Source organism: Opisthocomus hoazin, chromosome 9 (genome assembly GCF_030867145.1).
Source record: "Opisthocomus hoazin isolate bOpiHoa1 chromosome 9, bOpiHoa1.hap1, whole genome shotgun sequence".
Taxonomy (NCBI): Eukaryota; Metazoa; Chordata; class Aves; order Opisthocomiformes; family Opisthocomidae; genus Opisthocomus; species Opisthocomus hoazin.
Window position 1 is genome coordinate 35,868,360 of NC_134422.1, and position 26,183 is coordinate 35,894,542.

General features: G+C 43.1%; 1 protein-coding gene across 10 annotated transcripts in view; it reads right to left on the minus strand.

The window, feature by feature from the left end:
- The window catches only part of AGAP1 (ArfGAP with GTPase domain, ankyrin repeat and PH domain 1), a 385,086-nt gene that overhangs the window by 115,754 nt on the left and 243,149 nt on the right, over positions 1-26,183 (minus strand). For 8 of the 10 annotated variants that reach the window (XM_075429670.1, XM_075429669.1, XM_075429668.1 and 5 more), the window contains 2 exons: positions 19,449-19,617; positions 1,837-1,998 (listed from right to left, as the gene is read on the minus strand). In XM_075429670.1, the coding sequence (XP_075285785.1) occupies positions 1,837-1,998; positions 19,449-19,617 (331 nt within the window). The remainder of the gene's footprint in view (positions 1-1,836; positions 1,999-19,448; positions 19,618-26,183) is intronic. The other 2 variants (XM_075429671.1, XM_075429667.1) reach the window with 1 other exon arrangement.

A 26,183-nucleotide genomic window follows, 5' to 3' on the forward strand; every position in this document is an offset into this window, starting at 1 on the left:
ATCGCGCAGTAAAAGGGAAAGAAAGAGGCAGGAATTTAGGTTTTATTTCTACTTTTCACATATTAATTACTTGTCACTTTTAGGAACACACTGAATTCTGCATTTTTAATATTTTTCTCTGCTGCACCCTCAGTTGTCACATCTGGCACTAAGGAGCAAGGGGATGGCATCTGCTCTCCTGTCTGCAGGTATGTCAAGGTGTAAAGGACCGGAGGCTACCTCTTGGTTTTCACTTGCCTTCCTTCTAGTGCAAACACACAATATCCTCCAACTTTTCTTTGAAGAGCTACAGTATAAAAGAAGGGCGCAAAAAGCCAAAACTTTGATATAACCTTTTAAAAGGAAAGCGGAATTGGATGGATTAAAATGACAAAGCAGCTCGGGAAAAAGAGAGAGGAATATACTGCCTTCACTGTGAAACCGTTCAGTCTAAAGGAACCTGCGCAGGGCAACACCGCTTGCCCTAGAAGACCAACCAGCTTCCAAAGGAGCGGGTGAGTTGGGTGGACACAAAAGAGGACAGCGCTGACGCATTTCATCACGCTGCTTACCACGATGTCTGGCTGTCACCGAGGCTGAAATAAAGGATGCTTGCTTTAGCAGATTCTTGGTCAAAATCTGTACCAGGTTGATGCAAATACCATGCTCCTGAAGATGTTGCCAACAAGTTTAGAGCTCCAGAAATGCAGGTGCTTCAGCTACTACAAACTTGAGAGCTCATGCCAGTCACAGCCAAGGTGATCATGATTTTAAACCCTCTGTTCTCATATGGTGGCACTAAAAACCTGTCCAAAGCTGCTTAAAACCCCAGAGAGCATCAGGGCTATATTCAGATTCAAACTTACACAGACATCTACACACCTATACACACATATACACATACACATATATGGGACATGTGAAATAGCTTTCATACTCCTATAATTCTCACTATTTTAGGGATAGCCATCAGAAACTACTTTCCTCCCGCCTTCTCCTGTCCTATTCACGTTTATCCCCTTGTTATCCACAGTCTCAATTTTTTCTGTGTTCATTCTTCTCTTTCAGATGTTCATCTCCTTTTCTGCTCTGCTTTGTGAACTTTCCAGGGTTTCTCCAACTGCCTGTTAAAGCCGGGACATGTGAGCTTCACCGGTACGAACCACCTCTGCGGCACACCACAACGGAAACACCTGGCTCCCAGCGCACCCACCACAGCTCCTCCGAGGATGCTCTCCTTTGCACAGGCAGCAGGCCAGCTACAGGCGAACAGCATTGTATCTCTGCCCTTCCCAGGCACTCCATCGAGGCCAGATGCACCATTTTGTTACCAAATATCACACATACCCTTTAAAACAACAACCCTTGCCTCACTGTTACAATCTAATCATTGCAAAACACCATCTGGAATAGTGTTAGCTCCTTCTAACACTGCTAAACGCTCCACAGAGAAAACACTACGACTATGCCAGTAGTATGCATACATTAAAGCAAGAGCACAGCCGAGAAAGGACATGCCGATGAAAAGATCTGGAGGACAATTTACTGCCAATGTCTACCACACAGAATAAGGAAGTAAGAATATCAAATGAACAACCTACATTATGTACCTGAAAGTAAAATTAAGCAGTATTATAATTACATTAGCTCTTCCTGCTGAAAAAGTATTGTATTGATCTGTTCTCTTTTATCTAATTTCTCCTTTTTCTCTCAGATGGTGGAAGTTTGGCTTCCAACAAAACATCTGGCTGAACATCAGGATGTTTATTCTTTTCTCCTCTTTTTTAAAAAAAGCAAACCACCGAATTCCCCCTTCATCCCAAAGCAGATAACCCCCCCCAGCTCGAGGTTTCTTACCACTGCTAATGCCAGAGTTTGCAATGACTGTTGCCTCACTCCACTGATCTGCACTGGAGACCGAGTAAGAGCGCTGATGCATACCATCCGGACGACTGTTGAAGGAGACTAGACTGATCCCACTTGCCATCTGAGACACAGATGTGCTAGTAGTCACGTTCCCTAGACATAAATGGAAAACAAATTGTGTCAATAGAGAAGACAAAATTGATTTGCATGAAGATGGATGGGGGCGTCTTAACAGAGCAGAAAAAGAGATTACTTAACCAACACAAACACCAATGCAGCCTTCCCTGAAACTCTGCAGACAACAGTCTTGTGACCAGCTTGGGGCACCACAGATTTCAGCAGCCTACTCAAATCCAGCTAGGAACTTCTGACAAAGGAGCCTAAATTTTCAAGATCTCACCTCATTCTGTCCATTCACCTTCTAGAAAACACCATCTTCCACAACCCTGCTACCACTCTCATTCTGTATAGGTTCTCCAGTTGTTACAGGCAGAGCACGAAAGACTTTGCACAGAAGATAAATTTCTTTCTGAAAACCACCGTTTACGCAAGCTACCGAGATGAGACAACTAAGCCAACTCCAAGAGTTTAAAACAATCTAACTCTAAATAATATTTCACATAAGCATATGCCCCAAGCGAAGTCAAGAACACAGTGATGGGGAGCAAACAGCTACCAGCTCCGCAAGACCAAGCAAAAAGCTTATTCGGATTTTTAATCTTCAAGCAGTATCGTGACACAAAACACACAGTGGAGGCTTATTCCATTGACTGCAAATACCATTCCTGTGTCTTGTCCCACAGCAACATACCCATCACAATTCTAACTGACAGCCTATGACACAAAGGGTGAGATACAAAGAATAGCCTTTACCCAGTAAACACTAGAAACAATTTTGTATTTTCAAGATCACTGAAGTTTAGGACAATTAAATGCTAGGAGGTGTGTGCGAGGCGAAGCAAGAGGGACAGGCTTCTCATCATAAAACAGGAGAAGTGTTCTCTGGTTGAATAAATTTTAGTGTTGAAACAATTAAAACCTTTCCAGAGAATCAGATTTCTGATGGTCTTACTCACAACTTGATATAGACGAAAGACTGCTCTACAGTTTTGGTTTCTGAGTATGTTACTCCATTCCTAGCACAAGACTTGCATATTATAAAGATACAAATAGTTTACCATGCTAGTTTCATTCCTCATGGCAGGCTCTCAAAAGCAACCCCACTGGTCTACGGATTTAAGAATACTCTTTAAAAAAACACATGTAAAGGGAAAGAAACAGACACTGTTTTATAAAATACCCTAACACTTTGCATTTCCATTGCACCTTCTACTGATGAGTTCAGAAAAATTAATGAATTAATTTTCAATGCTCCTGTGAGGTTGTTAATTATCTGCTATCATTTCCCCCATTTTTCAGAGGTTAAATGACCCAGGGCCACAAAGGAAGATTGTGGCAGACTTGAAAATAAAACCCAGATCTCCTGACTCCCAGTTCTATCATTATGTCTTTTCCCAGAGCAGCCTTTGGGAAGACAGTAGAGCTTAGTGAACTACTTTGTGTTTATTAGAGTTGGCATAATTGTCCCTTTCTCTCCTCCCCTTTCCCAAGACTAAGTCTCATCTTCAGTCCTTAACACAGATCCATCATTACAGTACCTGTCCACTTGAGTCTTGAATGCACTTACTCAGTTTCAAGAACTTCTGCTGGGCAATCTGTACTTTGTAGACATGAAATACGTACAGAAAAACTAACCTGCTCAACTCTACAAAGTCTAAGGTGGATTTTGGAACCATGTTGGGACCTCCCAAGGCAGTGCTTTAGCCACTGGCACATGATTCCTCTCTAACCACCTTCCCTGGGCAACCCTTTTGTTCACAGGAAGTCAATAATCAGAGCATCATCTGCCAAACTGTTGAAAAAATTCATGCCTCCAACATCTGGTCTCCTCCAGGACACCGCGTGCTTGACCCCATCAACTGAGAGCAATTTGCTAATGCTGGTATTTCAGCACCTTCTAAAGACATCACCCAGAAAAAAGTTCAGCAAAGAAATCAGGCCTACAGAAACGAAGGCACAAAGCAGAATTTCAGATTATAGCTCAGTATCTTCAAGTTGCAATAGGAAACGGAAACACTAGCTGACATTACATATTTTGAAGTCTCTTAGAAGAAATACCTCCTTCCAAATGAAATTCTGTGATGCCACTGATGCTTGCTGGGAAATAACCAGCGGGGTTTTCCTCTGCTTTTCACAGTCCGGAAAAACTATGAACATGAAAAAATTATCTTGATGATACACCAAATTAAAGGGAGTGACTGACATGAATGACAGAGCCTGAGACCAAACAGACTCTAGAAATTTGAGATTTCGGCCAACAAACACCATGTGGTTCAACAAGGAGAAGTCCTAAGCGCTGCTCCTGGGGCAGAACAACCTGGTGTAGCAGCAGAGGCCAGGGACCAGCTAGTTGAGTAGCAGCACCGCTGTAAAAGACTCAAGAGTCCAGAGTAGATGCCAGAATGTGTGTTAACGTGCTTAACACAAACCACAAGCTGGGCACACCACGACGGGCATCTGAAACACGGCACTCAGTTCTGGTTCCCTCACTTCAAAAGGATTGTCGGGAAAGCGGAAAAGAGCCACCAAAGAACTGCCAAGACAGTCAAAGGTCTAACACACGTGGCCCACAAGTGCTGAGGGAGCTGGGCTGGTTTAGTCTGGTGAACCAATAGCTGCCTACCGCTACCAGAAGGACACTTACAAAGCTGAGGAATCCAAATGTTTGATTGTTGTAGATGATACAAGCCCTCAGCAACACTACAGCTTCCAAAGTTCAGATGCAGTGCTGGAACAGGTTACCAAAAGAAGCCGGGGACTTCCATCCTCTCACATTTCCAAAGCTCAGCTACGTAAAGTCACAGCACGTACCCAGCACTGGTGACATTCCTGCTTCAGGACAGTGCAGATGATCTCCAAAGGTCCCTTTAAATGAACTTTTCCAGGATTCTGTGAAGAACTAAACTGTCTTTCCTTTTTTCTTCCATCTCAAAGCAAAACAAGACAACCCTTTTGAGCTCAGAAGCTACTCTGTATTCCCTTTTCATTCACAGTATTTTCAACAATTTGAACTTCTGACACATTTGGGCAGCAAAATAGCTGCGGTTTCTTTGACTGCAACTTGAGTTGCAGTCACAGGATAAGAAATAAATACAGGTCCTTTAAATTTGTATTGTTTTTAAATGAACTTACAGCAAAGTTGCCAACTTTTTTTTTTCTGTTCGTTTCTGACTGTTTATTCGCCTTTAACTTCGCAAATGCATTTACCAAATCTAACTTACAGGTGACAACTAGGTAGCAGGTTAATCCCAACTCTTTGCTTTGCTTTGTTTGTGCTGTAGCAGCTTTTTGGGCATCTTCAGATTATTACTGGTAAATGGCTGTGGGAACAACTTGTTTTTCCACAAGCAGCTACCCTGCCAGACTCAAGCGCAACGCCACGAAAGCACGAGTTTAGCCTGTAGCCATCTTTCACGCTGTGCCTAGTAAAATAGGAAGCTACATGTGATGAATCCCTGCAAAAGCACCTTTGTTGCAAAGATGCTGAAGCAGAAAACTGGCATGTGAAAGCTGAGAGGAGCGTTTCCTAGGTATTACGGGAAAATGGAAACAATGACTGGACATGTTTGCCTGGATGACACATCCCCATTACTCCGAGCTGGGTGGCTGAGCTGCAGAGAGCAGCAATATTTGTACGTTGACATATTCCACCTAGTTCACAAAATTTTGAACAGAAGTGTACAGTTACTTTCTAACCATGACGCAAAAATCAAAACTTTAAATGGATACCCAGCATAATATCAAGACTTCTACCTCATCATGTCAGCACCAAAAGCTTTACTTTCACCTTCTGCGACTCCACACCCCACGTTCTGACATTAACCTACTGAGGAAGCAACTTGCTCTGCAAACCAAGTAACAATTTTCCTTTCACTTCACATTTCTGAAAGATTTGGGCTGCCAACAACAAACAGGTGCCAAGTCCCACTGTTCAATACCTTACTGATCAAGGACGCAACCCAGCTTAGTTCTGTCTTTTCTACCGCCACAGTCTGGTAACCCTGCTACCTACAATGCTTGCCACAGCATTTATTCAAGGTTAAATTCCACTTTGTTCACGTGCTGTAAGATTTTCATGCTGTACCAGACTGTACAAGTCAGAATCCATGGGCAGACACCAGAAGGGTTGGACTACAGAAAACAGAGCATGCCCTTTCCTCTCCTGCTCTTGAATGTGGTCAGCTCTAGCACAAACTTATTACAATCTTATTTAAAAAATCATTATTTCCCAATCCACTGCTAGTTTTTCCTCTTCTCAGTCTAATTGCAGCACGCCCAGGACATGTATTCCACCAGCCCAGGAGGCACTAATGCTGTCACACCAAAACAAGGAGTACTGGAAGTCATGTGCTGTTCTTGCACACTTTGTATGCTGCACCAAGCCTCTACACAACAGCTCTACCTTTTTTGCCCCTTCTGCAACAGGCAAACCCCAATTTAGGCCTCCACAAAGCAAATATCCTTTATTTTCGCTCAAGGATAAAGCCTCAACAGCAGAAATCATCGCAGCCTTTTAGCAGACAAGTGACAGACAGCTAAGAAGAGGAGGCCAGCAATACTCATTGGAAAGTAAACTCTGTGTGTTGGGTTAGGCACATGAAGCTTCTATGTCCAGCTCTTACAAGCAACGCATTGATGCATTCTGCATCTGTTGTCTCCCCCATCTGTACATGTGTACATGTATACACACACATATGTTTATACATCTATATGTAGACAGATAGATAACGTATCTTGACATTAACATGAAATCCATGGTCAACTACCTGGCCCATTCTGGAGTTGTGAAAGAGTGTCTCTTCAAATACATCATATATGCATCAGCTGGTTGCTTAAGTTGATTAGCGGGGGGCAGTTAAATTACTATGCTAATCCATGTATTCTCAGCACTGTTTCCTTGATATGGATATGTGTATATGCTTACTGGGAAGCCTTGATTAGTTCAAGCTTCAATGTGTCAAAGGCTCCAGATTCTTTCCAAAGAATAATTTTAGCTGTACTCACATCCCTAAAGTGTGGGAGCTGATTTGAAAAGGTACTTACCTCTACCATATGCTATTTTTCTTTAAACAATTTGCATTTCAAAGTGAATATGGCATTTATATTTGAATGAATATCAGTATGTTGCCAGAACCGGTCTCAAATGAGCAAAAAAAGATGCTGGTCTCCTATTGAACAAAAATGTTTTCATCTACCAAAGGAGCATCAAAGGAAGAGTTCCTCTTTCTAGCTCTAGACAGCTTTATTAAAACTATCTTTTCTGATATTATAAAATACCCCGTTATGATCGCGCTTACAAAACGTTCAAACAATTAAGCTCTACAAAACCCGTCCAAATTAAGATTCAAGACAATTTCCAGGTTTGGTTAATGCTCAGCAGAAGAGCCTTTGAGAAAAGTGAGTGTGCTCACACAAAGTCCAATTTATATACCCATCTATTCAGTGTAAATAGCCTCCAACAGCAAAGAGCAAGTAGAGACAAGAGACTGAGCATAAGAGGAATTAAGCAGAGGAGTGCATGCCTGCGTGTATGTATGTGTGTATTAAGTGGCTGATGGAAACAAATACACTGGGGGCAGAACATGTCTCCATCTCCTATGCACAGAGGGGCTCACCCTGGCTCTTCATACACAGTTGTTTCAGATTCAGAAAACAACAGATCATGAATGCAATGTCAGAGCACAACACTTACAAACATTATGAAAGTAACAAAGATTTATACAAACACGGGACCATAGAAGATGCTAAGTGCACATCTAGTCAGCAAAATCCAAAAGATAAAGACTCTATTATGAAAATTTTAATAAAATAAAGTTTAAAGTAAGTGTTATCTTACATATATGCAGTAACCTTCGGAACTAAAAAAGCAACCATTCAGGGCTTTTGTCACGTTGCTCTTGCAATGGAACAGTAGAGTAGACAGCATTTTAGCCATTATTCTTTCGCTGTCTTTTAACTTCACAAATACAATACAGTGAATCATCACTGGGCAGCACAGGTTATTTTAACAGACACATCACTTGAAACCTTCACCAATAATGCCACCCGCTAATTACAAATGCAGAATGAGTATAATTCACAACTATACCCTAAAAAGTGAGATACAAGTGACTTAAATGCACGGAGGTGGTCCCCAATTCCTGCTACAGACACTTCTGTGATCTCTCCCAAACAGATCACTTAGTTACAAGAAGTGACGTTTAGGATTGCAACTAATATACTCTTGAATTTATGAGATGAGCAGACATTGCAGGAGTCGCGGAGCAGAACTGTATTTTTCCATGAAGCAGCAGCGTATGAGACCCGCAGAGAGCAGCAGCACAGAAAGACTGAATCAGATGAACTACAGCCTACTGCTACGTTTCACCAGGGCCATGTTTTATTTGTGTTATGCTCTTCATGTTCACGACGAGTTTCTCTTCCAAAAAAAGAAATAAAGCTCTTAAGGCCAGAGGGCTGCGCTCACCAGCTGTTAGAACTAATGAAAAATACATTAGAGTTGTGGGTCAGGAAATCCTGACTCTTGATATCAGAGGGTTAATTGTTTCAAATCATGTTGGGTCAATTTATGTTGCAGGAATACTGCCTATTCTTGAAATGCCCTCTAATTCAGTAAAAGGCACAGTCAAGTAGATTAGATTGGCTGTTGGTCGCCTGTTCAAAACCCATACCCAACACGGCTCCCTGAAGTTTCTTCTGGCATCAGGATGCAAAAGGGAATAGAAAGAGGACACTTTGCTAGCTGCAAAAAGATGAAGAGCATTCCCTTCCCCTTCCCTCAGTTCTGCATTACGTTTATCAATTCATTCCCAGAGTTGTGCAGAAATTCTTTCAGTGGACAAAACTTTCCAAAGAAGTGGCTGACCATCCAAGCTGTGTCACCTGCTCCCTTCTGCTTTGCCTGTAAATATGAACGCTGGGAGAACTCCTGCTTTAGCTGAGCAAAGTTTGGGAAGGGCTTTTCTGGGTTCCATCAGCTTCTTGCCTCAGATCCGAGCATCCATCTTTTACAGATGCATCCTCTTTCCCTTGCCAACTTCAGATATAGTTCAGGCCCTGCACCGAAATCTGGGAAAACTGCTGCCTATAGCTCCTCGACTTTCTGACTGAGCAGAGCAATGTCCGCATGGGAAAGGAAGGTGTTGCCCAGGTGTCAGAGCACTCTCTGGACATGTTCTCAGGAAGATCAGCTGCGAGACCAGGGCCAGAGAGCTCCAACTTCCATAGCCATGTTCTTGAGTGGGGTTATTAACGGGGGGAAACCTACTAAAGCATTGCTATGGGTTCTGTTTCCATCTGATGACAGTGTGTAAACAGCACGTCATTTCTGCCCTGGGTTTGTCAGCGACCTAAAATAATGAGGTTACTCATACATGGAATGAGAAAGAGCGAGACAATGGTATACTTCTGAAACACACTGGTTCCAGTATTGAAGCTCTCTGTCAATATGCTGACAATAATTTTCTATACTGTAGCAGATGACTTGCTTGTGGGTTTAACTTGTTTTTATGATTTTTTTTGGAAGCATTTATTTTCTGAACAAATTTCCAGAAGATAAGCAGCTATTAATAGAGGAAAACCTTCCATCTCGCAGCCTGGCAGGGCAGCCTCAGCAAACCGGGCTTGATTAGTAGTGTACAAACTGAGAAGGGTCAATACTAATGAACAAACACGGCAATGCCAAGAAATACCCTGGCAGTGAAGGACATGGTGCTGGGAGTATAACGAGAAAAGCTATTATTCTCAGAGCATGCTAAACCAACACAGCAAGTGTGGAGGAAAACAGAGTCATCAGACGAGACATCTCTTCTACAAGAAAGTTAAACCCAAGATCTTCACCAAGCGCTTCTGCTCAAGATTCCAGACTATTTATTCTGCTGGGATCAAAGTGTGCTTTCCTTTCCCAGCAGGCATATTACTGTTTCTTCGGTAGCTTTAACAAAATAACAGTAATCAATAAGGAATGCTTCACTTTCCAGGCAAGTCCTGCTTGAGGTTACCAGCTTATTAAGTGACTGCATCTTTAAGACCCAGAGATGACCATTTTATATTGGCAAACATTCGACATTGTATTGATGTTATCTGGTTGCAAATCTTGTTGACATTTGTGAATTTAACTTTGCAAAAAAATAAGAATGCAACATCAACTTATTCAGAGGTATTAAGCTGCTTGTGCGTAAAGTGAAGTACGTGTAGGGGCCTGAGGCAAAAGAATGCTTCCTAACCCCTTTGACTCTTTGTGGACATTATTAATAATGAAATTGGAGAGCGGGTGGAAGGAGGGGGTCTTACCTGCGTGCTGAATCCACTCCAAAAGCTGGCAGGGTTAACCGAACTAACTTTGGGAGCTTTCCACGAGCCTACAAACCTGCCCAAACCCTGCGAGCTGCAAGCAGAGCCTCTTCGGGATGGGGAGGGACGACCGCCAGCATTCAACTATCCTCCAGACTCTTAAGAAAATGGAACAAAGAAACTTTATTTTCGAAAAAGAGACAATAGATACGAATGCGAGATGACTTTTTTTTTTATAGCTATTGCCACTGTAACAGCAGCTAAGTGAATGCATGTCTGCAGTGTGAGCAGTTTTGATAAACAGCCTCTGCGGGCCACACAACGGGGATAATGTATCCTTAAGTACTGCCAATGAGCTGCCATTCTGCACAGCCAATTACTTCTGTGCGTCTGTCACTCAAAGGAAAAATGACTGAGCCCATTAGATCAAACCTTTGTCACTGTTCCTAATGCACTCTTAGGCCTCATTAATCTGAGGGAGCAGCAACACAGCCGCCGGTGCCTCATTGCCTCCCCCACAACAGGCCCACGTGAATCTTCTCATCTCTCCCCCAAGTGCACCACGTTAATCAAGCTCTCCTTATTACCCCGGTCCCTGTCACGGCGGAGAGCGCTCTCTCTCTTAAATGCTCTCATTATGGTCCATCTTTAGAGCCGGCTGAGTGGAAAAAAAAAAAAAGGAAAAAAAAGAGCCAGAGAGAAAGAGAAGAGGAAAAAGCAAGTCCGATCACATTAATATTCATGACAATAATTAGTATTCTAGGTCACTGAATATTCATGCTATTAGTTTGGTTTTTTATGGGTTTGCTGGATGTCCTGATTGCTGGAGTGTGGAGGAAAACAGCATGGTTGGGACTTTAGATGTCAACGGCAGTTCAATACTCAAAACACATTTGTGAATTTTTTTTCCCTTTTGGTAAATCAGCTTCAACCCTCCTGATGGCTTTCATATTTTAAAATCACTGGGGGGAAAAGAACGAGCAATTCTGCGAAGGTCTTAATATCCAACCGGTTAGTATTACAACGTGTAACCATCAAAACTCGTCGAGATCGCATCGGGTGGACAAGACAGATCTGTGATTTTATTCAGGGTACGGCACAACGGAGGCATGAAAATGAACCAGAGTGAAACAGGCACAGGCTGAGCAGCACAGACTGCATCTTGTCCGGCATCGACAGTCATCCGCTTGAAGCTTCACAACCCCTTTATCTACCAAATCATCACTAGAGATGGGCACCATTTGCCCACTTCAAGACAGAATCGTTAGAACAGCTCATTGTTTCCTTCTTGCCCTAAAGAGAAAAATCTAAGCAAACTCTTTTTTTCATATTTAGCAAATACAGTGTTTTTAACAAATATTTATTTCATTAGTATTTGCCCTGGCTCCTTTTTTCTCAATATTAAGGAATATAGGGTACTAACAACGAAAGTTGAACTGGCGAAGATGACCTTGAGGGATCCCCCTCTAGTGGGATGAATGGGAAATCTCCAATGCACTTTTAATTGGGCTTTTTTTCCTTTGAAATGAGCAAACTGACAACTTCTCCTTTCATTTGCTACAGCTGTAGATCACTCAACTAACAGCAAACCCAACCAAATGGAAAATTGACTTGGGTGATTAATGAGAGAAGTAAGTCACAAACTTGCGTTTGTGATCTGTGGCAAAACCGTAATCTCATGCTCAAGATGAAGCGCGGAAAACGCTTCATGTTAAGTCAAGTCACCTCACATACCACATTAGATGACAAAATTAGTAGCAAGTAACTACCAACCCCTGGCTTGGTGAGAACTCCACCAGAGAAAATCTGGCACTGTCAAGTCAGAGACAAGGCATGGCTCCAGTACACAACCTCAGTCACCTACAAGGAAGGAGTTCAGAGCTTATTTGAGAACTGAGGACCCGGTTCTGCATTTATTTGCAAAGGCAGCCAAGATCTATAGGCTTCGGAGTAATTGCCTACGCTAGCAAGCTCTTGGCTCAATACACATTTTCACTCATCGCCAGCCTGATCATAACATCTAAATCCTCATAGTAACCTCCAGCCAAAAAAAGTTTATTGTATTATCTACAAAAATACCGATGAATTCAGTATGCTTCAGATCAAGACTTGAGTTCACAACACATCCCAACAGAGGAGTGATCCTACCCACGGTTTTACATCATGCTTCCCCTCCTGCATATGGCACGCCACACTGCCAAGGGTACTGGCTCTCTCCAGACTCAGCAGCTATTAATTCCGATATTGTGGAAAACGGCTACCCAAGGTGGCAGGCAGGGCTGTAGGTAGAAGTTCAGCTTAATAGGTAAAAAGCAAAAAATCCAGTGGTTAAAGAACAGAATTGTTAGACAGATACTAGAATCTAAAGACACCATGCAGAAATCTTGCTTTGAAGGTATACTGGTCTAATTGAAACATCAATTCTCCACCTTTTTACAAGAAAAATCTGGAAGGCAGTCCATTCCAACACAGCCCAATTCCAAGCACTTCAGTGTAAAATAAGATTGCTTAATGACCACTGCATTGATTTGATAGATGATCACAATTAATAACAGATAGAAAACTCAGATTTATAAAAATGTGAAGATGCCATTCTTACAACATGTCTGAAATGTCACATACAGTTACCAGATAACAACCTTTAGCATACTTAACGATGGCTATGTAGCTAACACATTTTAGGATACTTCACATAATGTACATCCACTATTGTAAGTAAATTTAATAGCACCAAATTATTCAAATGAAGTGTTAATCAGGAAACAATTTATCTCTACACCATAAGCTATTTTTAGATGTGAACTTTCTACATCAGTGGCTCTTGCCACAGCTCAGGCTTTGGGTTGTTTGTAGAGAAGAAATAAATGACTCCTGGGAGCGATTTCAGCAATAAGTTCACCTTCAGGTCATCAGCTCAACTCCAACCCAACCTGGGAGTAATTGAAACCCGGACCCACTCCAGCTCCAAAGTCAGCAAGAACTGAGTCAGCTTCTAAAAGGCGCAGAGACTTGGCCGGTGGCTGATTTACAGCACTGCTGGCCCTTACGACACTGCCGCAATACGGTACCAACTATCACATAAAGTTGGAACTGAGCAAGTCCACATGCCATCCTTTTCGGAAGTACTTTCAGCTGAGATGCATCAACAGAATGATGTTCACTGCCATGTAAATTTAATTTAAATTCAAGTTACTTAAGCATCATTCAACATCTTTCATTTAAGACACCACAAAAGTAACACAACTTGAGATTAAAGGGAACAAAATTCCATTTCCCCCAACTTGGAGATTCCGACCAAGTTAGCATACAAGTATGAGCACTCTTCATAAAGAGACAGTTAAAAATCTGCTATTTAGAGCCTATATATAAACACAAGTAAAACAGCCCCTCACCCCTCTGTATTGCCTGGGAGAAGCAGTCACACAGAATCCCAGTTCTTACAGGACAAACCCCCAACAGCACCTCCAAAAATGCAAGAAAGCCCAGAGACCAGCTCTCAACTTTTAAGGTGTCATTGCAAAACTTCTAGGAAAGAAAAGTCAAACTTTTTCCAGGTAAGGTGTCTGGCTTTGCAGCAGAAGAAACAGCTTTACCTTCTACTCATCTCTCCATTTTCTGATGGAGTACACAAAATACTCCCTTTTCCCCCACTGCTGTTTCACTTCCAGTTTTGGTTACTGTTCTACCAAGACAATACACATCAAGGGAAAAGGCTTTTTCCCAGCTCTGGTGCCCATGTGGAAATCCATCAGGAAAAGTAATCCTGTCTCTTTTTCTTCAGAAATTCTCATATAAGTCTTCATTTGCTTTTACATCTCTGAAATGAAAACTCCCAGGAAGGACTTTTTTGTTAAGATGATTAATTCCCAAAGATACCCACGTCCAGATGTTTGGGATGTAAACACATTAAGAGATCAGGATAGCTGTCACAGACATGACTATTATATGCCCATATTTATCAAACAGTCTTTAACACCAGAAAAACAGTCTTGTTCAGACAAGAAGTGCCACAAAGCACGACTAAATTCGGTGTGCTAGGAGTGACATGCTTTTAAAGTTTACCTTCTGCATGTGACATCTATGTTAATTAGATCTAACAAAAAAACCTTCCACTTACTGCTTGTAATCGTATTACCAAACAACTGAGTACACCCCTCTTGAATTCTCCCCTCTACTGCAGAGAGTCCAGCAGAGGGCTATGAGGATGATGAGGAGACGGGAGCATCTCTCCTATGAGGAGAGGCTGAGGGAGCCGGGCTTGTTCAGCCTGCAGAAGAGAAGGCTACGAGGCGACCTAATAAATGTTTAGAAATATCTCAAGGGTGGGTGTCAGGAGGATGGGCCCAAACTCTTTTCAGTGGTGCCCAGCGACAGGACAAGGGGCAATGGGCACAAACTGAAGCAGAGGAAGTTCCAGCTGAACATGAGGAAGAACTTCTTCACTCTGAGGGTGACACAGCACTGGCACAGGCTGCCCAGGGAGGTTGTGGATTCTCCTCCTCTGGAGATATTCAAGACCCGCCTGGACGCAGTCCTGTGCAGCCTGCTGTAGGTGACCCTGCTTGGGCAGGGGGGTTGGACCAGATGATCCACAGAGGTCCCTTCCAACTCCTACCATTCTGTGGTTCTGTGAATTCAGGACAATATCACCCCTATTAGCCTAATTCCTTCTACTCTTCTCATAGCAACACTATGGGAAGCACCTTGGGAAAGACCTTCACTGTGCTTAAGCACATGGGAGAAAGAGACTGAACATGTTTGATGCAAGCCATCACTTAGGTTCAAGAAGGCTTTAGAGAGGGAAGGTGATGAGAAGAAAGAGCTCAAGCTGCCCCCACTGCCTCACAGACTGTGGTGGGGATTCGAAGAAAAGCTGAATGAACTTTTGAGCTCTCTCATGGATGAAGCTGCTGCGTCTTCTACTTCCAGCAGCAAGCACTGCCTCGCAGAGACACAAGGTACCAATGTTCATCGCTTCAGAAATCAAGCAGGAGCTAGCAGATAAAACCTATCCCTGGACTCTCTCTTGTGCGGCGACTGCTCCTACTCCCTGGCCCTGACCTGAGCTATCCCCAAGTGTCTCCATGTGCTACCCCTGACACCTGTCCTGAAGGGCACCAACCTCTGAGGCAGCATCCCCATGGCATGTCTTTTATAACCCGCCAGCTGACAGGCAAGAGGCTTTGCCTGTGCCTCCCTATCAGACCAGCCGATGTGCTGGCATCTACCCAAAATACAAAAATTCCATTAAGAGACAGAGAAAACTATCTGTTGGGCACCCGTGAAGGAATGAATTTAAAACAAATCAGTTATAGGTAAAACAGACATCAAATACACATATTTATTGGCCAAATCAGCACTGAAATCCATATTCAAGGGGCATCTTCTGAACAGTGTTTAATAATAGACCATTGATTACTTCAAATGTATAGCACTATTTGACTGTTTTAACAACAAAAACGCATTAACTTTTTTGTTTTGATGTTTGAAAGAAAATACGTTGAGCCATCTCTAGGAACACAAGTCAGTGGAAAATAGGTAATCTCAGCTGAGAAATGCTTTTAGCAGGCCTGGGCTGTCATCATGTTTAAGCAAAGACTTCCAGGGGCAATCTTAAACACGACGTTTTAATTGAGCAGTGGTATTCTTTTAGTATCTTGGCTTCTTCACTCAACTGTACACAATTGCGTAACAGCAGAAGGAAAATTAGGCTGTTCCTGACCACAGCAAACAACTAAATGAAATAGAGTCTTCACTTCTAAGCCAGGTACCAAGTCTGCACTGGCAAAAAGCGCAGAAGAACAGAGAACGTCACTGTTTTAGGGAAGAGGTAACATGAAGCAGTGAGCATGGAGTGTATTTGCATGCCTAAAAAAAAAAATATATAGTAAGTGTTGATTCTTTCTGTGCTTGGTCCAAACCTCTCCTGTACAGCAGCTCCATGTACAGAAACCTCCCAGTGAAAAAATAGCAACAGACAACTTGGGCCCTGCGATCAATTTTAAAGCATCACTCAAGATGAAGACAACATTTTGCCAGCGCTAACAACTGAGAGAAAGCTCTGAGACAGCACCACAGACAGAACAAGGGGTAATTTGCAAATGTTTTTAGTTGCATGACAGATAACTGCGGAGACACCAGAAGTCCTCCTGGCACTCCAGAAGCTGAGCGCCGAGAACCTACAGGTCTCCCACCCAACAGAAGCTGTGACCCTCTGCATAAAAACCACTGTCAAAATACTTGACCACACAAAAGTTCAGACGAACAAGCCAGGCACAGCTTGTGACAGTGTCTTTTTCACAATACTAATACTCCCCTAATATTTTAAAATCACTTTCTGCAACGCAGCTCTTCAGTCTTACCTGGACACGAGAGCATTGAGAGTGACATAAGGACCGAGGCACAGCTGAGCTGCTGACAGTTATTTCCCAACTCCATTCTCTCCTCCTACTATTTTTTTTTAATTTTTATTTCTTTTTTTTAAAGCAATACTTTACTGAGTAGCAGTTCCTTTCTTTGTTTGTTTTTAACTGAGTAGCCACTGCTTGGATCAATCAGCTTTCTAAAAAAGCTCCTCTGTCTTGCTGCTGCTGGTCATTCTGTCCAGTAATTCAATAACCAGACTGACCTCAAATGTGGCCTTTACAGTAAGAAAGATTCAATGAATGCTGCTTCCTCAGAAGAAAAATTCTGTGAAGAATAACCCCAAAGAAGAGATATCACGGCTGATAACGCCCTGAATGTACCAACCTGGCTCTCAGAAGCAACGGCTGCAAGGAAAAATGCTACGGCAGGCCTGAAACTACTCACTGCTTACACAGCTGAACTAACGCAATACAACCGTAGAGAGATGTTTGCCTTTCCACTGACCCCCCCCCAACACCAAAACCTCAGCCGCCCCCCTTCTACGTCCTCCGACAGCCAAAGTGGGCATGAGACAGCAGGTAGCGAGGTACGAGCAGGCTGGCCGGCTGCCACGTAGAGCGTAAGCTGCTCAGTCCAGCCTGTCTTCACCTGCTCCCCCAGCAAGTTAGAGAGATGCCTCAAAACTGTTCTGCTGGCAGCCAGCTATAGGGATAACATAATTAAGACATCAACGCTTGCTTTATCTACGGGATGAGTGCCATGCAAATGTAAGCAGTTCAAGAACTTGCTTACACTTGAAGAAGGATCAGTGTAGTGTGCCACTGCCTAAGAGAGGAATTGAATGTATTCAAGTTGGTAATGACAGAGAAACCAGGTTCAGCTTCCCTGGGATACAACTCTTTCATACATTAGGAGGATATTAATTATTTTAAGACTTAACCACAGTAGATCTCTTGAGCTGTGGTAACCAGACATCAACAACACAAAAGTCTTTCAGTATTTCTAAGCGACTTGATAAGGATGCCAAGAGAGAGGACAGAAGATCCAATTATTCCCACCATGTTATTTGAAAAATGCTATCCAAAAGCAGAGCTGTTTTCCAGCATTTGCACTTTCTAGTATAATTAACTTATCTCTTTTAAAACAACTGCTGTGTGATAAAGCCCCAGGTCAGCCAGGATAGCTACACAGCAGCTACCACCACTGCTAGAGAGAGCTGTCTACTGTACAGTTTCATGTAAAGAAAGCATTCCATGTGCAGAGAGCCTCGAAACAAAATCGTGCAATAGTCATTGAAATCAATGTACAAGCTGTTTCTCTCTGACCTAGCAACCTAAGCATACGCCAAAACATGTAAATTCCACGCTATAAACTTTTTATTAGTATGTATCTGTGAGTATGTTTTCAGAAACGTACTTCTCTGGAGCAATCAAGTAATTTTTGCCTGTGTTCAAATGTCTTAAAGTAGAACTCTCTTATATAAACGTCTTACTACTGGTTTATCGACTCTGTGCAGCACTTTTCTTCCCTAAACTATGGACTATGTCAAAGAACAAAAACACTCCCCACACCCAATCATCTAAATTAAACAGCAAAATGGAAAAACCAAACCAATCACAAATGATGTTCTCCTACGAACTCTTCCAGTGACAATGCCAGCTCTGTGCCTCTCCAGGCGTAGGCTACAACTTGAAAAGGAGTCTGAGGAAATCACGGTTTCAGACACCTGCGGTCGCCAGCAAAACTAATGCACAACGCCAGACGAGATCTCCAGGGATGTCTGCTCAGTGGCACCACTGTAAAGCCACAAGGCTTTTTTTTTTTTTTTTTAGCTTTTCCTTTTTTAAACATTCATCTCAATGAGCAGCACTCGCAGCTGGAAGAAAAATCCTTCTCCCTCTTCCCTGAATAAAGGGAAATGCAGATTGCAGAACTGCTGGGAATTAGATTTTGACTTGAAGCATAAGGTAACGATTACTATCCAAGAGCAGACACTTGAACAGCAAGGTGAGCGAGTTCCTCCCCGTGGCTGCTCATCCCACCTGTGCAGTGGGCATTGCACAGGGACAACAGGGTGTCTGGATGGTTCTGTCAGCACATGCTGGAGGTGTCCACGTTAACCATAAATGTAAAAGGCACTTGGCTCTTTATGGATGTCATCCCAAACATGCTGACAAAACTTCCATACCAACACTATACCATTATGAGTTTTGTATAAGCTGTGCGTTTTACAAGACAAATTGTCTTAAATGTTTTTCCTTAATGCAATTTTTTAAATCCACTTAGCTGGATGGACAAGTTACTTCAGCAAACAATAAACTTCTTTGTGTAGAGCTAACAAGGAGCTATAAACTACTTCCATAAACCAACTAAAAGAGCTTTCTACAGAAGACTTGCTCTTGGAAATGTCCAAAATTATGCATCCTTCTAAAAGCTGAAAGAAGTGCTGTGGATCCCACCAGGAAGCCAACAAAAGCCCTTTCAAATGATACATCTCCCATTTTTCCGAAGTATTAGAGCTAATAGATCAGTCCTAAGGCAGCATCAGCTCTTCACTGCTCTTAATTTCTGTGAAACTACGTTGGGTTTTGGCAAGCATAAGGTAACAAATACAAAAAGATGGATGTTGAAGGTTACTCAGAAACTTAATCTCTTGTGGAGGACAGATGAGCAGTCAGGGCTTAAAAAGTTACACATCAGTAGTTATTTGGATTTGTAAATTATTAATAGATACTGTCCCCACCCGTGTACTACATGACACTTGCCTACAGACGCTGGAAATGCAATCTTTCCCTTTTTTCCCCTCTAGCATGGTATTGTCTTACCTGAATTCGGCGAGATGTGTAAACTGCTCATGTCCTTGGAGAGGCCGTTTGTTTTGGGACTGGCAATGGGTGCGCAAGCTGACGTCGCTCGGGGTGGCCGCTTCCCGGGGACTTTCACAGTGGTTCTCAGCAAGTCGATTTCTTTCCCGTGAACGTTCTGCATATAGTCCTGGTAAGAGGGGGGAAAAAATCAAAACAACAAACCCAATATCAAACAGGTAGTTCTGTAACCAGCAGAACTAATGAAACCTGGTTTCATAAGACTTTGCCCTACATCATCTGCCAGCACCCACCACGCGGTTTTCCCTTTCCTTCCACTTTCTTGATAATACCTTCCACAATTCTCACCACAAATAATTCCAAAAGTCTGGAGCTTTCTAACACACCCTCCAACTACCAGCTGGATAAGAGGCAATTCACAATGTGGCCGGTTCGGAGCCACCTGTAGAAGTTCACCAGCTAGCAGGTCCCAAACAGAAGACGACAAGGTTGACTGTCCCTCATGAGCACGCTTAGTTGTGTCTCCTATCTGCCAATGTTTTATGCGCTTACCTCTTTCTCCCTCAAATTTGGCTGAAATTGGCCAGCAGGCACAAACTTACGGAAGGGCACTGACTGGCAAGGTTTCTGCAATTGCAACGTTGTTTTCTTAGAATCCCAGCCTTCCTCCACACACACAAAAAAATCACAGAAGGGAAAAATATTACGCAAATTGTGTCTGATTAGGGTAAACACACTAAAAGCTGGAAGCCAGAAGTGGAAAAGGCTTTTCATAATTCTTGTTTGGAAAGCCCACAAAGAGGAAATAAGCAAACGCAGCCAAGCTGTGGACAGACAGTGGTCAACTGACTGGAAGCCAAGCCACTGCTTCCCAAGAAATCCATGAGAAAGTTCTTCAAACTGTAAATAGCTTCTGGAAAAAGAGGCTCTTTAGATTCTGCTTTCCAGCTTCAAAGGTATTCCCTAGACTGTCTGTGGGCTTCTTCAGATGAAAACAGAAAAGCAAATGGACATGGAGGACAAATGACAATTCATTAAGGTGAGACAGCCACTGAGGCTGCAGTCCTGGGGTGCATCAGAAGAGGTTTTTCCAGTAGAGATGGTGAATGTTAAAAGCCAGTACACAAGACATCAATGTTTTCATCTCCCTGTACACATGGCTGTGGTTACTTGTGTTCCAGAAAAAAATAACTGAAACTGAAACAACTACGAGGACACTAAAAGAAACAAAAAGACCGTATTTTATGAGAAGACCTGCAAGGCGGGTAGCACAGGACAGCAAAATAAAGACTGAAAAGGGGTAAGAGCATTGCACAAAGATACATCAGGGTATACGTACCCCCAGAGGAAAATAGCAATTGGAACTAAAGATTGGGAAAAGATCTGGGCTTAAGCTCTTGAGTTAAGCTGGAAACCAAGGGAATGGTATCCTTGAGTCTATATGGAGCAGCTGGGACAAAAAAAATCTAATTCCTTTTGAGGCAGAACTTGATCAACTTAGAGAGGCCTGGGTGATGCTGTTGGCAGCTGCACAAGCAAAGTCTTGCCAGTGAAGGCATAGCTGCCAGTCGCCCAAGCATCCAGGGCAAGATTTAGCCAGATCACAAGGTGTTATATGAAAGACTACCAACATTTAACTAGGTTGATTCCAAACCTGCAGCATACAGACCTGTACACCACCAGAGCACCGATTTTACAAGCAAATACCCGAATGGACTAAAAACATACTGAGGTCTAGATCCCCGCTGCCGCAATATGGAGAGTAATCAGCTCCCTCATAAAAATTCTTCTACCTTTGACAGGTTTTGCAATACAAATTACATATTCTGCTCAAAACACATCAGAAATCTACTATCGGACCAGCGTTCATTTCTTCACAGCTAACATTAATCTGTGATAAAAACCTCAAGCTAAGCCATCACACCAGCTTTTTTTTTCCCTAGCTCTTTGAGAATTATTAACAGTAAAAAAAGGGGAGTCTGAACAATTTGTGGGCTGAGGACACCGAGCTCTGCTGCCAAACAAAACAAAGGCAATCCATTAATAAAAATTCGTTCACTAGGTGTTAAGATAGAGATGAACACAACGGTTTCATCCATAAATTACCAAGTTGGCATAACTTTCTTGTTCAGTGTCAGTTCTTCACAAATTAAAATACAATAACCAGAACATAATTGAGCATTTATTGCTTATGGGCTCTAAAATGAGGCTTAATCAGATAGTGACTAAACCTCAGCATGTACTCTTTTTAATAGACACGTTTTATTTAACATACAACAACCAGTATACCCCGCTTGCATTTGAGGTGGCGACATTTATTCCAAATTCTTCAGATGAATAGTGTGTACCTATTCATCTACCTGCTACCCTGCCAACTTGCGAGGTGTGACAGGGCATTATTAAAGCCCTTTTAACTGAGAGTAAACCAGGCTTAGGTGAGCTATAAACCATTTGAGAGAGTAAGTGAATGTTGGCAAACAGGAAATAAATGCGCTGTAGCCACACTATTATTACATCAAAGTGCCCAAACACAACAGATGCCACATAGGTATTAATGTCAGCTTAAATATTTATAGGGATATATCAAATGTAAATAATAAAGCCTCTTTCATTGTGTGCGAGATGCATAGCGATAATCTCCGCATTTCCCCGAGGAGGAGAGGCAAGCACCAAGCTTCCAGTCGGCGGAGCACCCGCCCCCACGCGCGCTCCTTCAGATCTGCACTCGGGGAATAAAAGTTGAAACTACAAAATAACGTCGCAGCTTCAGAAGCGCAATGGAGGGTTTGATCAGATTAGAACAGATGAGGGTCTTGCTGTCATCTGGAATATGCTGTGGTAAAGAGAAGACAGCAAGCCTGATTTTGATATGCAAATGTTACAGATATAACTCCCCTAGATGTTAGTTGTAGAAAATGCTGATCCGAGAAAAAAGGGGAAAAAACCCTTTAACAAGGCATGAGGGTAATTCAAAGCCAAGTACTTTTAAACAGCACTTAACAAGTCCCTAGAGCCCACTCAACAGCGGGCCACCCCAGAAGTGCCATCTTCTGCCCCTCAACAGCTTGAAAAAGTAGTAATTGCAAATCCATTTGCATTTTTCTTCTCAACTTGTCCATGTTCATCATTCAGCAATGCAAAGGGGGGGGAAGCAAGCGGCAAAGGGAAGGGAACCCTCCCCAAACGTGTGGATAACAGGAGCAGGCAGCGCCCCGGTCCCCCGCACCCCTGCGCTCGCACCTTCGCCATCGCTTGTTTTTTACATTTCGCTCCTAATTATGTTGCATCTATTGCCATACACTTAATTAGCTGCATTAATGTGATTTCTTTTCACATAGTCAAGCAATTAAGAGCTATGATTGAGTTTCATTCAATTAGCCTCAACAAACATGCTAATTGATGTCCCAGATGCAAATGAGGTGCAATGAGAGAAACCTGCTAGCAATTGAGAGTTGTGGCAGCGAGACCCACAGCTCTCAGCCTGCTGACAGCAGCACAGCTTAACATGGCTCCCACCTTCTGCGGAGCTGCCTTCGGAGGCGGGGGGCAGACGAGCCATTAGTGCCTCAGTTGTCCCAAATAGATCCCTACAGGAACAACGGGCAGCCCTGAATCAAATCAATGTCGTCTCCAATTCTCACGGCGACGGCTGGTATGAGATGGAGAAGAGAGCAGTGTCTTCCTGCAGCGGAGCAGGCATTACAGACCCTGCGAACGCCTCGGCTTCTTCAGCTAAGGACTATAAAAGGTCTCCATCTAATCTCTGAGCTTGTGAAATACTACGCAGGTAATGGCCTGCAGTTATCAGTAACTGGCAACTTAATCTTAGTCAGCTGTGGGGCAATGCTGCCTCTTCCAGTTAAGGCCTGAACGCATCAATCAATCAATAATCCCTAAAAACACGCTTACTATATTGATTCTCATTGCTTTTCATCCTGAGGTTACCGTTAGCAGTTTGCTCAAATATAGTGCTGCCGAGGTGTTAATTTGACTACTCAAGGCCATTGACCATTATCTAGAGGACTAAATAAACTGTTAAAATATCAGCGAAAATTGTAAAAGCTACATTGACTGAAGATGACACAAAATATTATTTGACAGCACCACAAAATGAATTGCCTTGAGTAAGAAAGAAACGATGTGCCATGACACAGAATAATGTAAAGTAAAATCACTTTAGTTCTGCTCTTAATACAGCTTTCGTTTTACAACAGCAGAAATTAATTTAACCAATTAACTGAACAGAAGCCTTTCAGACATGCAAATTGAGCCAACGGGTACGATGTTGTTTTCTAAACAGACCTACCAAAAAGAAACACTGCTATTTTTGGGGGACCTCTTCCGTATTCAATGCTAGCAGTTGTTGAACTTGCTGCCACACATCACAATGGCTTCTGATAGCCCTCAAAGCCAGAGAAGACATTCCACCAAGGGCCGCAAGCTGAGCCCAGACTTAGGCGATGCTTCCAGCTAGCTGCCTACTTTCTCCCAGTCAAGAAGACCGAAGACAAAAGGCAAACATCTCTTCTTCTGCAGCCATGCTTCATGCTGCTGCCGCCTGCTTGGCCCCCTTTTCAGGGGAGGAAGAACATATGGCTGAGATTGAGGGAAAGGCAGAAGAAAGTGCTGGCGGCTGCTGCTTCCATGCAGCTGCGACTCAAACTCACACCATCCAAGTCTACCAAGATACCTCAAATACAAACTGAAGCAGAGGAAGTTCCATCTGAACATGAGGAAGAACTTCTTCACTCTGAGGGTGACGGAGCCCTGGAACAGGCTGCCCAGGGAGGCTGTGGAGTCTCCTTCTCTGGAGATATTCCAGACCCGCCTGGACAAGGCCCTGTGCAGCCTGCTCTGGGTGACCCTGCTTGGGCAGGAGGATTGGACTAGATGACCCACAGAGGTCCCTTCCAACCCCTACCATTCTGTGATTCTGTGTAAATACTTCCCTGAAGCACCACAGAGCATGTGGCCGCATGGTTCCTCCCTAGAATGATCCTTAAGTTGAAGACGTGGCTCATGTTAGGTATTTAACACTGTGGATATCAAAAACATTACGGAGTTTGAGTATTTTCAAACGTCTCTAATACAAGAGATGGCCATTCTTGTCACATACACATAAAAAAAATGTCTTTCTACTACCTACGTTGTATTTCAAAAAGATAGTATTTCATTATCAGCATATTACACAAGAAAGTGTGTATGAATGCTGAGCTACTGAATGTAATATTTATCAGTTAGTACCGTGAGAGCTAAATCTTCCACACTTTTCTGCACAGCTGCCTGCATGCAAGTCCCTCTGTCCTTAAGGTAGGTATTTACCTCTTGACTTGCTTGCAAAATATTTTCCAAGATAACAGAAAACAAGCCCATGAAGAATGCGAGCTGGACCATTTTACTCAGCCAGGTCTCCGTCACCCCAGAGCGGACAGGTCCTGGCAGCCTGCCCACACCAGCAGGTCCAGCTCTGCACTGGCAGCAACAGCAGACCAAGCCGGACTCTTTCCGATTGAACTGCTTTGGACTGTGCTTCTGTCCTGGGATTGCACTGAAATGGCTAATGCTGCAACCTTGTCTTCTTGGTCAAGAAACCTCACCAAGAAGACAGAAGGATCAAGCTGTAGAAGACAACAATTAGGGCCTCCTGTGGCTGGGCTCAGCTGGACTGTGGACAGAGAGAAACCCCTTCATGGGAGTTGTATTTTTCACATCACGGCACTAAGCGAATGGGATTCAAAGCTCACATCAAAACCACTCATCTCAGGATTATCATGTGTGGCAACATTAACATTTTAAAAAATACCTGTTCCCTCGTAGAGAGCCTCGTCCCCACGTGTTTTTTTTACCACGTATCTGTCCCACTGCCAACCTCTCCCAAAGTGCTACATACCAAACGAGAGACTCTCAGAGGGCAGTGCCTTTCCATGTCTATAGTGGTACACAAGAAAGAATATCACACTTTTTCTCATTCTGACCTACTAAAATCTCTCAGACGAAGACTGTTTTTCCAACCCTAGGAACTGCTCCAGGCCCAGGATCCTTCCCAGTTCTGTCCCTGGTTTACACTGAGCTTCCGAGAAAAACACCTTCATTCTGTGCTGGTTTTTCCCCACTGTTCAGTCAGACAAAATGCTCCTAAGGCTTAGCTTACTGAGGCTGAGATAGTGTTTCCTGATCTGCGGTGAAATAAAAACAATTGTGGAAAAGAAAGTTTATGGTTGCACCTCTGGATGACATTTTAAAGGCTGTGGGTGGCATATTTTCTGAAACGCAATTCCAATTTTGTGAACTGACCTATTGGACCCACAAAACCTATTGTTCACCCTCAGCAACAACCGCTTCCGAAAAACAAAACCCAGTCCTCTTCCCCCCAACCCAGACCAAAACCCCCAAACCCCCAGCAGACTGGTAAATGGCTGGAGCCTTGACTTTTGTGCCTCTGCGTGGCAGTCAGACATTTTTATTGCAAAATGCCGTCTGGAAAAGATGCAAAACAAAATTGCTAAACTGCAAAAAGAAGAAAAGGGGGGGGGGGAGGTGGAGAAAAAAAACAAAAGGCCCCCTTCCCTTTGCTTATTGAGTTCAAAGGCATAACATGCAGCACCCTGCAGCAAATGGGAAGCTACACTAATTTTAAAGCCATAAAACGCTATAAAGTGCCCTGCGGGGCAGGACTACACTGAAGCTAGTTGCACCTAAATAAGACATGGTTCATTTACTTCGCAGCTTAGCCTA